The 17868-nt window shown below is 38.4% G+C and overlaps 1 protein-coding gene across 1 annotated transcript; it reads left to right on the top strand.

The window, feature by feature from the left end:
* Nucleotides 1-4198: 4198 nt before the first annotated feature.
* Nucleotides 4199-12674, top strand: mrps24 (mitochondrial ribosomal protein S24). The gene is made up of 4 exons (XM_028798557.2): nucleotides 4199-4415; nucleotides 4726-4806; nucleotides 11564-11675; nucleotides 12241-12674. The coding sequence occupies exons 1-4, from the start codon at nucleotides 4374-4376 to the stop codon at nucleotides 12522-12524; spliced, it is 519 nt and encodes a 172-aa protein (XP_028654390.1). The 5' UTR covers nucleotides 4199-4373; the 3' UTR covers nucleotides 12525-12674.
* Nucleotides 12675-17868: the final 5194 nt, after the last annotated feature.

The following is a 17868-nucleotide window of genomic DNA, read 5'->3' as shown; positions in this document are numbered from 1 at the left end:
AACCAGACTCTACGTTGATGTCCCATGTTCTCTATATGCTCTGAACAAACAGGATGAATGTCTAAGTATGGAGACATTTGGGGAGCTAATTATTGGGGTGTATTTAAAAATATACTTCACATATATCTAAATACTCTTAAATTAGCTTAATCCATTCTCCTGTTTTGTCAAGCCCCAGCCTATCCCGAGCCCTAACAGGCACAGTGCAGGTCTCAGGCCTGGACTGGTCACCAGCTCATCCCAAGGTCCACTTATCTACACACTAAGACACACACTGGGGCAGTCAAAATGAACTTCATGTCTTTTGGAATAAAGGAACATATTCAGTTTCAAATACTGAAAATTAAAAGATTTTGACAGACCACTTGAGGCTAGTTAGTTTACATTAAATTATTGAAATATCAGCCTGAAATTTATTCATACAATTTCTAAACTTGCTAACATCAAACAAATGTTCAATGAGTCATGCATTAATCATGTAGTATCATATTTATCATCACAAGTTTAAAGGTAAATGTACAGTGTGTAACATAGGAAAATAATGATCAGCTGAAACGTTTCAGAAAGTAAGCTAAAACACTAATGATTTATACAGAATATGAAAAGTACGCATAATTATATAACAATTGCAGTGATCGCTTGATATTAGTAAACACAACTGAAAGTAAGGAACTCGACCTACATTTGTATATCATTTTGGGACTGGAAGGAGTGCATATCTAACAGTGATTTTTCTAGAGACGCAGGGTTCATACCATTTACTGGGGGAGGGGGTCCCTCAGTTTAGTAAAATCTAGAAAAATAAGTTAACAGTCCCAGTAGATAGCTTCAGTATCAACACAGTACAAATATTTATTTAATTAATAATTCATTTTTAAATATTCAACATGCTACTCAACCATCTTATAGCACTTAATTTCTTCAGCCCTATTTTTTCAAATGGTATAAACCAGACCCAGATCCCTCTATATGTATGACTTCTGTTTAAATTTAATATTTTTACAAGGTGTGTTTTTCTAAAAATTAATCACTTTCAATGTTCTTTTTTCTCCATTTATCCATTGATTTTCTAAACCCACTTCATCACAGTTAAATTGGTTGGGAATGGTGGGTTAGTGAGTTGGGGTTGGTGATGGGTGGTCTGCTTGTCCTAGTGGCATTGAGCCTTCCTCTCACTGTTTTAAACTCTCTTGTTAAGAATGGAGGCTTAAAGGGAGGCCCTTCCAATTACTGCCAAATACATAGATGTTATTGATGGTTATGGTAGCCACCAGAGCCTAATAATATTTTGATGAGCCATGGTGTGTTCTGTTTTGACAGTGGCCCCATTGGTTCTATCTGGTTTTATTATTATATTCTTCCTTATCAGTAGTGCTGCATGCTCTTAAAAATGGAGGTGCCAAGTGGCTCTTCAGAGCAATGTCACAGGGGAAGCATTTTTGGTTTGCACAAGAATCATCTACATCAGGGGTGGGCAAAGTCAGCCCTGGATGGCTGCAGGTTTTTGTTCCAACCCATTTGCTTAATTAGAAAACAATCCTTGCCAATAATTACATTTCATGGCTTGTTAGTGCTTTAACTCTGCCATGTCAGGTCATTCTCATATCCTAGATTTTTTTTTCTTTCTAAGGACATCATCCAAATGATTTGAAGTCAAATTCTCAGTCCTTCACTTTTTTCTCTTCAGTTTCCTTCCAAGTATTAAATTAAACCAAATAGTGCATGATAAACACACACAGGTGTAAATGGAAACAAGCTAAATGGAGAAGTGCTGCTCTCTTTTGACATTTGCAACTTTTTACTAATAAGGAGTAATTAAAACTGAGAATACAGCTGTTTAAAACTAAAATAAGCAATAAGGGTTCAAAATCCTAGCAGGCAAGACAACTAAAATGAAGCAGAAGTGTTACTTGAGTAATGAGTGGTTCTTATTAAGCAATTAGGTTGGTATAAATCCTGCAGCCACTGCGGCCCACCAGGAATGACTTTGCCCACCCCTTATCTACATGAAGGATCCAGAAAGGACCCTTATTTATTAAGATTAGATCGGTATTTGTGTACTAAACGGACGGCACGGATGGCTAGTACCCTTTTCTATTTTAGTTTTTAACATTAGGCACCCAAAGGGGACATTAACATTAGGGACCTATAGGCAACTATGCTCCACCCCCACTAACGTTAAGGTTAGTATTTGTGATTGGTGTAGGTCAGTCTAATAATTTAAAGTACCATTAGATCTGTAACAGACTCCATAAATAGCCATAGACAGATGATAACAGATTTGTGAAATGGCAATGGCCTCATGATTTTAAGGACTCTTGCTGCATAAAATACATAACACAGACCAGGTTCAGCTTTTCTTGATCTGTCAATATCTTACTAGTTATCCCACGATACAGTACATATTTCTGTTTTGTTCACATTTTAGGAACCTTTTTAAAGCCCAACGAACCAATTTCATATGCAAAGACTCCTTCACAGAATTAATTTTTTTTTATCAAGCAAAACCCATTAAAGAACAATTTTAGAATAACTATTTTTTAAGAATGCAGTTGGGGCACAGAAGTGTGGAAAAATAAAAAATCACTAAGTCAGAAGAAGAAAAGCTACTAGCGTGATTTTTGCTCAGAATAGTAGGATTAGGTATTTATAGTGCATGAAGCAGTGTCAAAATTCATTCGGATTTGTATTTGAGTTATGGTGTCCAAGGACTCAGAACCCGATAAGCACATGAGCAGGCAGATATCTCTCCATAAATGGCCAAAACATGACCAGGACTGCCTATACAGATTATATCCATTGAGAATTTTTAGCTTGTCACAATACTTTCTTTGTATAAATGTAAATATCTATATCTGTTTATCTATCTGTACATTTCTGCCAACTGGAGTTCATATTTTCCTTTCTTCCCTAACCAACTAACCATAATTTGTTATAATTTTGGCCATCATGATTCTATACTGTTATAAATAACTGTTCTTTTTGTTTTTATTCCATTTTTGTAATTCTGCTTAGCTATTATTACTGTAAAACACTTTGAGCTACTTTCATGTATGAAAATGTGCTATATAAATAAATGTTGTTATTGATGCTTATGAGTATTTTATATATATATATATATATATATATATATATATATATATATATATATATATATATATATATATATATATTCACGGCATTCGAAGTCTGTGTCACAATCTGATTGTATGGGTGGTTACCTATCAGGTAACGCTTGTGGTTGGCCAGCAATCTGCTAACATCCGCCACGGTGCCCTCAGTTTGTGAGGAGCAGATCATAGAATGGTTGAAATAGTTTACTGTCAAATAAATGCAAAGAGTACGCGACACGTGTTTCGCCCTCATTCTGGGCTCATCAGGTGTACACACTCCACTGCACTCCCTCTCGGGAATCGAACCTCGGCGCCAGAGGCGATGCCCCTAACGTTGCGCCACGGCGTGTGGTTCGTTTATTTGACAGCATGTAGATCGGGGTAATTACATATATATGTATACTGTATATATATATATATGGAAGAGAAGGTCTGTGATACGGTTTGCATATTTGCAGCTGGAGATCCACAAAGGGAGAAAAAATGAATCACGTATCAGAAAGCAGTTTTTATTCCTGAGCTTTCAACCCCTGCCAGGGGTCTTCATCAGAGGATAATGTTTAGACTTACAGGAATCAAAGGCAATATACTGTATAGCAAAAAATTACATGGGGTGGGGGAGGTGGCTAAGTCAGTGTGATCAGGAGGGGGGAGGTATTGGGTGTACAGTTTATTTATTACGAACATGTTCTTCTTAAGTTTGCATATGCTGGATTTATGTCCAAGTGTCTGGCAATGAGAACGCCATCAACATCAACCCCCTAGTCTATCTATTATATAAAAAAATCTTGGGTCGAGACGTGATCATCTCGGTGAGCATTTAGCACTTATTAGGGGCGTCAGCTTCCCTCTGAGAATGCCGTTAGTCCTACAAGTATGAAATGAATGATAGAAAAGCGGTTATGGGGTCCCCCTTTGGTTTTTATGTAGTCGTATATGCACGTCAGAAGGCTAAACGAAAGGAAACGGGGGCTGGGCCCCTGAGATCAGGAGCCGCAGTCCCTACATTTTAAATCTGGCGGGATCTGAATTGTGTACCCCGTAAACCGGAAGTGAAATGGATGGGAGGAATGATTTTTACGTTGCACAAGTCAAGGACGGCATGTTACTTATAGAGTGTCTGGATGCTGCTTCAAACCACTGTGTGTTACCGTGCTGAAGACTTTACAGTGCAATAGTAGTTATACGTTGAGCTTTAAGGGATGTGTTCTGTTGTATTTGCAATATAGTAAATCTTTGAAAACCATTCCTTCAATAGAAATGGCGATATTGCTGTCTGCAGGGAAACGCACCTCCCTAAAGGTAGAAGTTTCAATTAACTTGATCGATATCTCTTTATTGATTTCTAAATATAATTAAATTGTAATTGCGCACTGAGTGCTACCGAGCCGAATGGCATTGCGTAGCATATAAGACTTGTGTATTTATAAGGACGATAAATGTTAATGTAAACTCTTAACGCTAAATGCTGTATACAAATGCAAAATATCGTATTCTGTAACTACTTGTGCTCATTTCTCTGAACATGCAGATTACTTTGAAGTTTTACAGTGTCATTGTTTCTGTTTTGATTTTGGGAGTGTTGTTACAGTCTTTAAATTTAAATTGGCAGGGTTTACTTGACGGAGTGAATGGTCTGCAGCTGCTTACGTCTGGAAGTCGTAGCCTTCATACCACCGCCGTTTGTTTAAAGGTAATAATAATACTACATGATAATAACAGTAATGTATCCTTATTTTTGTTAGAGGTCCAGTTTGGACGTAATGGGTATCCTGTATGTACACCATGGTTGTCAAACTAAGTTCCTGGAGGACTGCAGCCACAACTTTAATCAGTAACCCATCAATGCTGCCAATTTAACAGACCTGTTTTGCCCTGATTTTATTTGACTTCAGTAATAATTGTTTCATTTTTTTTAACGATTGCCAAAGCAAGCCAGCAAACAACCAGCTAACGTAGAGGTTTCATACCACCGTTTTCACCCCAACCAATCTCCTCTTTAAATTTTAATGAAGCCTGCAATTTAATTCACTTCTTCATGCTCTTATTCTGTCACCCCAGTCATTTGTAAAAGTGATTCTTTTTTTTTTTCTGAGATCAAATGCCTTGCAGACCACAGAAAATCATTGTTTTCTGTGACCTTTGTCTTTTTTGTTTTCAAATATTTTATTGAGACCTCTTGTAGAAAGACATGCATTAGTTGTAAACTAGGGGGCTTCGCCCCCTGCTCTCTTCGCTCGCCAACCCCCTGTGTTTGGTGTTCCGGATACACACCTTTAAGATTGTTGCTATTTCATTAATTTCACTTTTATTTCAGAACTTACGTAAAAACAATATTTGGAACCCTTTGAGTCCCTATGTGCTGAATCCTTTAAATCAGGTCCGCGAGACATGTGTTTAATGACTGTGTACCATAATTCAGGATAGGTTTTGGAATTCCAGCACAGACAAAGCGATCCACATCATCAGTAGTTATCAATTTGTTTTGGAAAGTAAGCAATAAATGCATGTGAGGTAAAACAGCCTTACAATATTTACATACATCTGACATATCACCTGTGTCCATATATTCGATCACTATTCGCCGTTTAGTTATTTCTTAGAGTAATAATTTCTCTTTTTTTGCGCTAATGCAATGTTTACATTCTTTGTTTGACACTGTCATTTATTTCTGCTTTCATTTTATGTATCTTGCTCTGAATGTGTTTCGTGCCCACGTTTTTGTTTGAGTCTTTTGAATTCCAGTTTTCATTATCTGTAACCTGCTCTGCATGTGTTTGGCCTCCTTGCATTATAACCTCTTTATGACGTTTTACTTTGTTGTCTACTCTGTCTTTCGCCTACCCCCGGCGTTTTGAACCCGTGCCTGCTGTTTACCGTTAGTAATATGGGTAAGTAATATGGATGATTGCACTTACTGTTAATATGGAGCGTTTTCTGTGTCTGTACTGTTAATAATGCATCACTGTAATGAGATTCACCTATGCTGTATAGTTTGTATGTGTGAGGATGACGTACGTGTAATACGGATCGTTCGTTTATTCTTATTACCCATCAGGTGTTGCGCCTGTGTTATCTGTGGTTGTACTGTTAATATTGTATTACTGTAATGTGATTCAAATATGTTGTTTTGTCCGTATTTGTCGGGTTTCTGTATGATATTGGGTGTTTGCTTGCGGTTCCTTAGAAGTGCGTGGATTCCGCTGTGTAGTGTGGACGTTTATTTCAGTTGTGCGTTGTAGGCTAATACACCTTTCGTAGTATCTGGCGATTTCCGTACTACAATTCACTTTCCGTACTATCTCGGGCTTGATTTGTGAACCTATGTGGACTCCGTAGTCTGTCTCATTTCACTCTGGGGCAGGGATAATGTGATTCAAATATGTTGTTTTGTCCGTATTTGTGGGGTTTCTGTATGATGTCGGGTGTTTGCTTGCCATTTTTTTAGAAGCGCGTGGATTCTACTGTGTAGTGTGTACGTTTATTTCAGTCACGCGTTGTAGGCGAATACGCCTTTCGTAGTATCTGGCGATTTCCATAGTACAATTCGTTTTCCGTACTATGTCGGGCTTGATTTGTGAACCTTTGTGGACTCCATAGTCTGTCCCGTTTCATTTCCGTACTGCAATTCGCTTTCTGTACTATCTCGGGCTTGATTTGTCAACCTTTGTGGAGTCCATAGTCTGTACCGTTTTACTCTGGGTCGGGGGGCTGACTCCTGTGTTTTGTGTGGTGGTGTCATTGCCTATGGGCGCGTTGCCTCATTTCTTATTTATGTTAGTGTGTGTACTCCGTAGTCTGTCCCGTTTCACTCTGGGGCGTGGGTCTGACTCCTCTTTTTTGTGTGCTATGGGCGCGTTGCCTCATGTCTTATTTCTGTTAGTGGAGCTGTGTCGTTTTTGAGCCGTAACTCCTTCGTTCTTGGTGGATCGCGCGTTAGTTGAGCTGTGATGTTTTTGAGCCATTACTCCTGCGATCTTGGTGGATCGCGCTGTTTCGTTTTTGAGTTTATGGGCGCGTTGCCTCATTTCTTATTTATGTTAGTGTGTGTACTCCGTAGTCTGTCCCGTTTCACTCTGGGGCGTGGGTCTGACTCCTGTAACCTGCTCTCCATGTGTTTGGCCCCGTTCTTTAACCTCTTTATGACGTTTTACTTTGTTTCCTACTCTGTCTTTTATTTCTGACCTCGCTTTATCCTGCTTGCGGCATGTCAGACGGTTCGTAGTCTTTCCCGTTTCGCTCTGGGGGGGGGTCGCTGGGGGGGGCTTTGTGTGGTGCCTGCGCACATTCGTAGTCTCTCCTGTTTCACTCTGGGGAGGGGGGCTTTGTGTGGCGCCTGCGCACTATGTCTCCTGCGTCCACGGGCAGGTCCCTGCGTCCATATCCGGTTTACCATTCTCGGTTAGTAATATGGATGGGATCTTAGTTATTCTGTTCATATGTTGGCATGCTTTGCATTTAATTACTGTTTGGCTCCACTTTCGAAACTTTTCAGTGTTTCTGAGGCTGCGTCTTTTGCAGATTTACAACTTTATTCTCCTATTTTCTCACTATAAGCTGTCAGGAGTTGGTACACAAAACCTTTGACTTCAGCTTCTCAATTTATGGTACCACTGACTCCGACTCCTCTGTTTGTAATTTACAGTTCGTATAGAAAAGCATCAGCCCTTTCAAAATATTTACTTTTTTTATAAATTTTTTTTTTTGGCAGGGTCGCCCCCCCCCAGCCACCTGCGACACTAGATAAAAAAGGTAGAATTTCTCTCAAAAATATGAGAAGTTCTGGGTGACTCCAGGCTTTTGATCGGCAGTGTATTTAAGCTGCATTTATTATTATTATATTTCCTTTGCAGTTATGTACCAAATATAAGCGACACTTCTGAAAACTCCATAAAACACAAATGCGAGTTATGTTTCCATTAGTGAAATTAAAAATGGCAATTGATATGATGTGTGTTGGTTCAGTTATTTCAATTGTGTCTACAGTCACCACCTTTATTTTTAACTGGAGGCAACGAGAGCAAGTGAATACAATAAAGGGAACCAAACTCCCTATACTTGGCAGAGGCCACATATTAGGGATTTTCTGAAATTGTCCGCAGTGGTTTTGCTGATGAGCTGTGGGTACAAACTTTTAGGATGAGCAGCTCAAAATTAATGGAATTATGCAGCGCAATGGGCCCTCTTGTGTTCCCTGCCATAGCATGCATGATGGAGCCAGTCCCGACCAAAAAAGCTCATAGCAATCACACTTTATAAACTGGCTACCTGTGCGGAGTACAGGGTTGTTTTGCTGAAACTTTAGTTGTGAGCAAAACCACCGTAATTGGGGTGTGTCAGGCCATATGCTCCAAACTAATGAGGTAATATATCACTGTACCTGATGTGGAAGAGGTACGGCAGAGTTCACAGTGCAATTACGAGGCGCACAAAATACCTCAGATGTACGGTGCAATCGATGGCTCACATCCCTATTTGTGCATCAAATGATGGATATCCGGATTATGTTAACAGGAAAGGCTGGGCATCTGTTGTTCTGCAGGAGTTTGTTGATGACCGATAAATGGTCAGGGGCATTTGTATTGGGTCGTCCCATAGTGCTCATGATGCTGCTGTATTCGCCACATCACATTTGCACAGGTATTTGAAAATTTAGATCATGTCATGTAACCTATATATGAAAAAAGTTTTTGCATTGCAGTTTTGCGAAGTATTACTTTGCCACATTACCTGAAAAATTGCCTCAAGTGAATATGTAAAGTTTTTTGAGTTTTTTTTTTTTTTTTTTGCAATTCACATGTTTCCATTACTAGTTTTTTGTTTCATAATTTCAAAATGCGCATTAAGGAGGTTAGTTGGAAACGTGGCTTATGTTGACTGATAGCACATAGCATACCAGATATAAAACTTTTTATCATTGCAAACAATAATCATCAGGCAACCTTTAGCACTCTAACCTGTTCAGGTTTGGGTTTGAAGGCTGTAGAAATGCTGTTGTGGCTTTTTTATATTATTTGTTAAAGAAGTAACAAAAGACAAAACCAAAAAAACAGGGTAAAAGGCTAGAAGAAAAAGTTTATTTGAATTAATGTATATGAAATCGGAAATTTTAACATACTTTATTAAAATTTACATTTAGTCAGAGTCATTTTAGTCAGTTCGTTTTTTCCAACTCAGTAATCCAATAATTGCTTCCAACTTCACAGCCTTGCACACTATGAACGTTCCATTTGTTACTCTTATTCAGTGGCTTCTATCCGGTGTCCTTAGTCCCATTACTGGCAATCATAAATTTCCTTCAGTATCTGTCAAGCAGCTTACTCTTTGACTCCACACAGTTCACTTTCTTTCCTCATTCTGGAGCTTTTCTTATTTTGTGTTTTTTATTATTCTTATGTGTTGTCATAGCCAGAAAAAAGATTGTTGCCTGAGTGTAGCTCACCCAATATATACACATCTGTCTGAAAATTTAACACATTTACACGTAATATATAGATTTATGAAAATGCAATATCTTTTCAAATAATGCAGAGTTTTATAGCACTTGATAACAGAAAATGGTGTTAAGAGGAATAAAAGAGCAACAGCAGTTGTGGGTATTGGAAGACATTCAATATCAGTTGAATTTTTTAAGAATAAAAGCTTGTAACAATTACAAAGTTAAGATGTGTGTGTATAGTATAGTACAGTTGAAGTCAGAAGTTTACATATACGCTTAAGGTGAATTCTTTATAACTCCTTCACAGATTTTTATACCATAAATGTGGCATATCGTTTAAAACATCTATTTTGTGTAGGGCACAAGTAATTTTTGTCAACGACAGATTATATCATTTGTGTTTACTTATTTGGCCGACATCTAGAACAGCTTACAACGTTAATGATACAATTGGTTACATTTCTTTTGGTTTTCCAGTTGGTACACAGGCAGGTCAATAGACTTGCTCATGGTCACATAGTGTCAGTAGGGCGATTTGAACCCACAACCTTAGGGTTTGAAGTACAAAGCTGTAACCACTACTTTTTTGATTTTTAATGACAGACTTTTAATGATGATTTAGAGCAATCACAGCACTCTGGATTGGAACAATTTATTATAACAGTAGCAAGTAAAATGTTAATTTAAAAATTGAGTAGATGTAACAAAAACTACAGCAATAAATATCCCATTACCAGCACTACCAGGCTAGACCATTGAGGATAAAAGAACTTATGTCCACTCTCCACAAGTTTTACAAATTATTGAAAGTTGAATTCACTAGATAACATTTTTCCAAGCAAGGACTGGACACTTTCTGCACCTAATTACACTTCACATTTTTTTGGAACAGTTGCCTTAGGAAATAAATACACTGCACTGTTCTTCATAACACTTCCAGAGCACTGGTAAAGTGTTTACTCATCTCTGCAATGTGACCTGCTAAGAAAACGTCTCTTTGGAGTGGTCTGAGGTGGCTTAACTAAGACACACTTCTCTAGATACTACATATTGGGTATTAGAGCTGTGAATCCCATATAATAAAAAGTAATTTTACCATCATGCCAATATGCCAAACTGCACAGAGATGACTTGGCTATCTTCTGGTGTTTATTTATTTATTTATTTTTAAGAGATGACTTGGCTATCTTCTGGTGTTTATTTATTTATTTATTTTTAAGTGTTATGAAGACCAGAAGATGTATTTGTTATGGTCTTGTCACATTAGAGTAAATGACTAATAGGTGCATTTTTGCAGTACCTGAACTACAGTGTTATCAGTATAAATTTGCACTGTTTTTCTAAACTACAAATGTAGCAAAGTTTCTTTAAATCGTAAAAGTACATTGTTATTTCTGCATATTCTATAAGTTACTGTTGGTAGTAAAGTTATGTGTTTTGTTAATAAATAAAGTTTGAGTAAAAGCACATTTGTACATAAATAAAAAAAAAAAATATCACACTAACTTATTCAGTAAAAGCTGACCTGACCCCCTGGACAACATCGGCATTAACCACTATTGTCAGGGTCTTGGGCTTGTTTCTCTCCAGGAAGTACTGGATACAATACAAAGACTCACACTATGCATGATACCGGTCTATCACAGGGCTATTTATGCACACAATTGAGAAACCCCAGTTAAAGTAACACATATGCATTTTGGAATGTCGATGGGAAAACTGGAGGACCTGAGTGAAAAATGGCAAGAATTAGCATTCAGGATTCTGGTTCTGTGTGGTAGCAATGCCAGCTACTGTTTAGTCTAGTCTTCACTGCAATGGCAGCAAGTAATTATAAAGTTACCAGGATTAGTGTAATCCATTTGATAAAAATAGTGAACATTTTCTATTAATAACACTCAAAAGAAGAGTTGGTGTTTGTTAAAATTTTTATGGCTCTGTTTTATTTGAATTAATTGTGCTTTATTTCAATGCCTGGATTTTTTTTGTAATTTAAAGAATGTGCTTTCAGAATCAAGCAGCTAGAGTTCGAGTTGGGAAGGGAAATAAACCTGTGACTTATGAGCAAGCTCTTCCACCACATTATATTGGTCATCGCAAAGGCTGGCTGACCCAAAATACAAGTAAGTGCTATTATAGAAGTTGGGCATTTTCTCATGTTTGTGTTTCTGCTGAATGTGAAGTGACTAGATCACATAGTTTAACAGATTAGAAATACATTTTATGGAGCATATTTTGTTAGACATGGTATGTTTACTTTTGAGATTTTGATGCAATATGAAATGTGTTATGTTCATATTAACATGTAGGATTGAAACATTTTACTTATTTGTTTGTTGGTAAAGGTACCTAATTAACTTTTACAGTTATTTTGCTGATGCCCTAATTTAAGGCAGCTTACAACATTTGAGATACAATTGGTTACATTTCTTTTGTTTTTCCAGTTGGAGCGCAGGCAGGTGAAGTGACTTGCTCATGGTCACACAGGGTCAGTAGTGGGGTATGATACCACAGCCTCAGGGTTTGAAGTCCAAAGCCTTTACCGCAATGCCACATTGCCTGACCATCTAACCAATGTGCCTGCCAATTGAATGTGTGTCTTTTTAACTGCTAGATCTTGTATTCAGTTTAAAAATAAAATATGACCATTACTGTTTTCTTATTAATTTTTTTTTTTTTTTATGCCAGGTAACCTTGATAATGAGCAGGGAGCTGCAGAAAGGATTATTGAGGATGTCTTCATTCGCAAATTTATCTTTGGTACCTTCCATAGCTGCCTAGCCAATGAAATCGTCATTAAGCGTCGAGGCAATGCTATCATCATTTGTGCTTTTTTTCTTCAAAATCTGTCTCCTCAGAAGTACTACTTTTTAATAGGTTACACTGAGACTTTGCTATCACATTTTTATAAGTGCCCTGTCAAAATGGAGGTGCAGACTTTGCAGGAGAAGGTAGTTTACAAGTACCTATAAACAAAACTCTTAAGATGGATGGAAAAGTGACATGAAATGTAGTGAAGCTTGTGAACTGTTGATTGTGATGTCAAAGTGTTAAATTCAGCACTGAAAAGAAAAATGGCTGTATTAGCAACATTGTGATTAAAAATAAACTACAAAATCATACTTTTTCAAAACCCTGCCTTTATGCTGCAAAAACAGTGGGTGGCAGAAAGGCTCATGGGCCTTATTTCAACACCGTGTAGTTTTTAATTACCATTCCCTTCCGGGCCACATTGTTTTTTCACCTCTTAACATACAGTGGGTATAAAAGGTTTACACACACCTACCAAAATTGCAAGTTTTGTGTAATAAAAAAATGAAGCCAAGATAAATCCTGACAGAACTTATTCCACATGTATTGCAAAATTGCAGTCTATACATGGAAAGCAAAGACAAATCAGAAACTGTTTGAAAAAATAAATTGTATAGAAGCCTACTTTCATTAGTGTGGTGCGTAGACTTTTTATATCCATTGTACACTGTGTATAACTACAGTCAGGTTCATAAGTATTTGGGCAGACACACGGTTTTCATAATTTTGGCCCTGTACACCTCCACACTGGATTAGAAACAAAGCAATCAAGATTTGATTATACACTTAGTGCTTTAATTCAAGGGGTTTAACAAAAATATTGTATGAGATATTTAGAAAAGACAGACATATTTATGCATGGTCCCCCTATTTTCAGAGGCTCAAAAGTATTGGGACAAACTAACATAACCATAAATATAATGATCATTTTCAATATTTGGTTAAAAAGCTTTACAGTCAATGACTGCCTGAAGTCTGGAACCCATGGCCTTCTCCTATTGCTGGGTTTCCACCCTAGTAATACTTTGCCAGGCCTGTCTTCAGTTGCTGCTTGTTTGTTGGATTTTCTACCATCAGTTTTGTCTTCAGCAAGTGAAATGCATTTCCAGTTGGGTTGAGGTCAGTTAATTGACTTGGCATTTCAAGAATCCACATTACTAATCGAGAATGGTAAACCGGATGGACGCAGGGACATCTGGCCATGGGCCGTGGACGCAAAAGACGTACTGCGCAGGCGCCCCAAGAAATGAGGCGCCGCGACCACAGAAAAAAGGAGTCAGACACCGGCGCCACACGAAACGGGACACACATACAAAGAGGAGGATTCCACAAGCCCCTAGCACACAAAAAAAAGAAGCCGCTTGCGCCCCACCAATCCCAACCCCACCCCCCTACAAGCAACGGACGGGACACACACAAAGAGGAGGATTCAACAAGCCCGTAGCACACAAAAAAAAGAAGCTGCTCGCGCCCCACCAATCCCACCACCCCCTCCTCAGACGCCCACGACACACAAAGCCCCCCTCCAGTAACTGAAATAAGAAATGAGGCGACGCGCCCCTAGAAAACCAAAAAGAAAGGAGTCAGACGCAAGTGCCACATAGCACACGAAACGGTACGCACACAAAAAAGACAATTCAGACCCACCACACACAAACACCCCCTCCACTAACAGAGATAAAAAAAAGTGAGGCTACGTGCCAAGAAAAAATGTCTCGGCTCCAAAAACGCAAAGCTCAAATAAGCAAGGGTTCAAAACTACAGCACAGGCAAATCGATTACAGCTCCAGAATAGCACGTCCCAAATCCTGGACATACAACGACGCGCCTCTCAAACGGCACAAGCAAAAGATACACGTCAAGGACATCGACGACAGACACATGCTAAACGATTGCGCCAGTTAGCTGACAACACGTTCAACAATGAGTCCACTATTCATGAAAATTCATTGGGATTAATGAATGTCATTTGCAGTCATTGTCATTCACTTAACTTCCCTGAAGAAACAACTGGCAATACAAGTAATGAATTTACACGTTGTTGTCAAAAGGGTCAAATTAGACTGCCTCCTTTACATTCATATCCTGAAAGTAAAAACTTTACGAACTGTATTAGATCCTACAATAGTTCGTTTGCTTTTGCATATACCGAAGTAAATATCAGGCCACCAAAAGGCAATATACCGGACCCAATCACAGAAACATCGGTGTCCACTATGAAAATGAACAGTAACAATGCACGTGACATCCATCTTGCCACACTATTAATTATAGATGAATTTACAATGGCATCCACTCACTTACTCAACACCATTGATAAACTTCTACAAAGGTTGATAAATAATAATACACTATTCCCTTTGGAGGAAAGGTACTGTTATTAGGAGGAGATTTTAGACGGTGCTTAACTATTGCTCCACATCCAATGCTCTCAGCTATTTTTCAGTCCACCTTAAAATACGCGGACAATTGGCATTGCGTTGATGAATAATAATTTTCACTTTGGAGGAAAGGTACTTTTATTAGGAGGAGATTTTAGACAGTGCTTAGCTATTGCTCCACATGCCATGTGCTCAGCTATTATTCAGTCCACCTTAAAATACGCGACGACGTCATACATAAACAACAAGAGAGCGAACTACAATACATATACAGGCGCGAGACCTGATTGGTGATAATACGAAGAAACGAACAGTCCGCATATTAACAGTGAGTGCGATCCTCCTTATTACTTATCCATATTCCTAACGATACGATCACGGGTACAAAACTAGACGGCTCGAGTAACAGGACCACAAACACGCACCCGCATCAAAAACAAAAAAAAAATTCACGTCGGGAACCTACAACGCGCTTCAAAAAAATGTTACGCGGACAATTGGCATTGCTTTCAAAATATACACTTAGTACAAAACATGCGATGTCCAGATCCCGAATATAACAATTGCTTATTACAACTGGGAGATGGCACACTCACCAATACAGATGTACTTCACCCAGATATTATTACAATTCCTCAACCCTTTATCTGCGACGACTTACTTACGGAGATATTTGGAACAGTAATCTCATTAGACCAAATACCCCTTTTAACACAATGGACTATATTATGTCCAAAAAATATTAATGTTAATCACATTAATAACCAGGTCATTTCATTACTTCCTGGAGAGGCACGGCTCTTTCTAAACTCTGACAAACTTGACTTTGATGACGACAATGACCATCTTAATTTACCCTTAGAATATTTGAACACTATTAACCCAGCCGGATTACCACAACACAATCTTAGCCTTAAAAACGGAACAATAATCATGCTATTAAGAAACCTTAACACTAAACAGGGTTTATGCAATGGCACACGTTTAGTCGTCAACACCATGACACACAATGTTATTCAAGCGACAGTTTTTACAGGATCACATGCTAACAATACTGTTCTGATTCCTAGAATTGACCTTACAAGTTCTGACCTGGAATTACCTTTTACATTGAAATGCCGACAGTTCCCCATTAAACCTGCATTTGCCATGACCATCAACAAATCACAAGGACAAACCATGGACAAGGTTGGCATCTACCTCTCTGAACCCGTTTTTGGACATGGACAACTTTATGTTGCCTTCTCACGTGTTCGTCGTTCATCTGACGTTAAAGTTATAAATGCTCCATGCCAAGGAAGACTCATTCAAGGACAAGACACCATCTTTACTACTAATGTTGTGTACAAAGAAATATTCCAATAAACCATTACACTGTGCCAAGCACTTTATTGTTTGCTTTCTATATGCATCATCCACACCTTCACACTATTCTATATCTCATTCATACATCTCACTCTTTGTCATGCCCCAACACCAGGGGTTGGCGAGCTGGGGGCAGAGCCCCCTAGTATTTCTCTACTTGGCATTGAAAAGCACTTGGTTTGCTGTGATTGTATGTTTTGACTTATTGTCTGTACTCTGAAGCATTGTCCTATCAGTTTTGCGGCATTTGGCTGAATCTGAGCAGACAGTATAGCCCTATATACTGTACTTCAGAGATCATCCTGCTACTTCATCCAAAAGTCATATCCTCCGTAAACACCAGTGACTGGCGTCCATTTGCAGCCATGCATGATCATGCCATAATACTTCCTCCACCATCTAGAATACTTTACTCCTGTGGTATTCTGAAAATATATATTTGTTTAATTACTGCCAGTCATGCATTCCTTTTTCTTTTTGCTGAAAGTTATATTGGTAGTGTATTACCAGGCGGTGCCACACTTGGTCCCCACAGGTACTTTTAAGATAGAGTTGGCATGTTTCATTTTTTGATGAATTCCTCTGCTGACTTTTAAATTACCCCTGTGTGTGACTGTGTTTGATTCCTGTCTATGGCAGGATTCTGGCTTTTTCTGATGGGAACATCTCAATACAACAGCACTAATATGTGCACTTTGTGTATCTAAATTTACAAAATAAGCAATTGTTAACTCGCTGTTAAACACAATGTCCCATATCCATATCTGTAAATTCCAAGTAGGATTGCAGTAATGCAGACTGGATGAAAGGCAACTACATTTGATTGAAAAATATGATGACGTGGAGGCAGCTGGAACTGACGCTCTGTACGGTCACTGTGTGCAGCTTGCGGGTCTCTCCTTGTCCCTTTTTATTTTTCCTGCCACATCTCAAAGTTGAGTTTAGATTGATTTGCAACTCTAAATTGTCCCAAAATGAAATGAAACGAATGTGTGTGTGATTGTGATCTTTGAATGGTGTCCAATCCAGTGTTCTTAACGTGTGCCTGTTGCTGACTGAAAAGATTGTCTTCCAGTGACCTTTAAATTAAAGAGAGGGTTTCAGTGAATGGATAAAGGAGAAGCAGGATGACAAGGTGGTACGTTAATTAGCACTGGTACCTCACTGCTTCAAAATTTTAATGTGAAATCTTTTATTGAGCGCTCTCTTTGTCTACTGTGTATGTTCATGTGATTTTTTTTTTATTTGTGGGAAGAGCTGTCCCCTCCACCATCTTGGAGACATGCAGCATATATGTATAGTCTGGCCACTCCTGACCCCAACTGTGCATGAGCTTGTTTGATAAAATATCTGTACTCATGCCTTGGAATGGCCTGGGCAAGTGCAGTTGTTGCTTAGATAGGCCTCTGTCCATTCTTTTAATCTTGCAGGCTTTAAATAAGTGTGACTCCTAATACAGAGACATTTGGAAGCAAGGCTGTAGTTTACATGAAAACTGCTGACAAAGATAAGAAAAGTGGCAAAGTATAAAAATGATTTGGTTTTAAGGTCATGTGTACAGTGCATTCAGACTTCTTTACTTTTGGGACATTTTTATTTTCCAATCTTGCATTTAAAATTGTTTATTTTTTCCTTTATCAAGCAATACTCAGTATACCAGAAGTACAAAATGAAAAGATTTTAGACATTTTTGCAAGTTTATTAAAAATAATAAACTGAACTTATTGACCCAAGTATACAGATCCTTTGCTATGGCACG

This window comes from Erpetoichthys calabaricus, chromosome 1 (assembly GCF_900747795.2).
Source record: "Erpetoichthys calabaricus chromosome 1, fErpCal1.3, whole genome shotgun sequence".
Taxonomy (NCBI): Eukaryota; Metazoa; Chordata; class Cladistia; order Polypteriformes; family Polypteridae; genus Erpetoichthys; species Erpetoichthys calabaricus.
The sequence above is the reverse complement of the archived record's forward strand: the minus strand, read 5'-3'. Positions and strand labels throughout refer to the sequence as shown.

What these genes read in the sequence shown, in the direction of transcription:
- mrps24 (XM_028798557.2), top strand. Translation starts at nt 4,374, where the DNA reads ATGGCGATATTGCTGTCTGCAGGGAAACGCACCTCCCTAAAG. An exon ending in GGAAACGCACCTCCCTAAAG is followed by an intron (nt 4,416 to 4,725) that starts GTAGAAGTTTCA and finishes TTAAATTGGCAG; the next exon opens with GGTTTACTTGACGGAGTGAA. An exon ending in CTGGCTGACCCAAAATACAA is followed by an intron (nt 11,676 to 12,240) that starts GTAAGTGCTATT and finishes TTTTTATGCCAG; the next exon opens with GTAACCTTGATAATGAGCAG.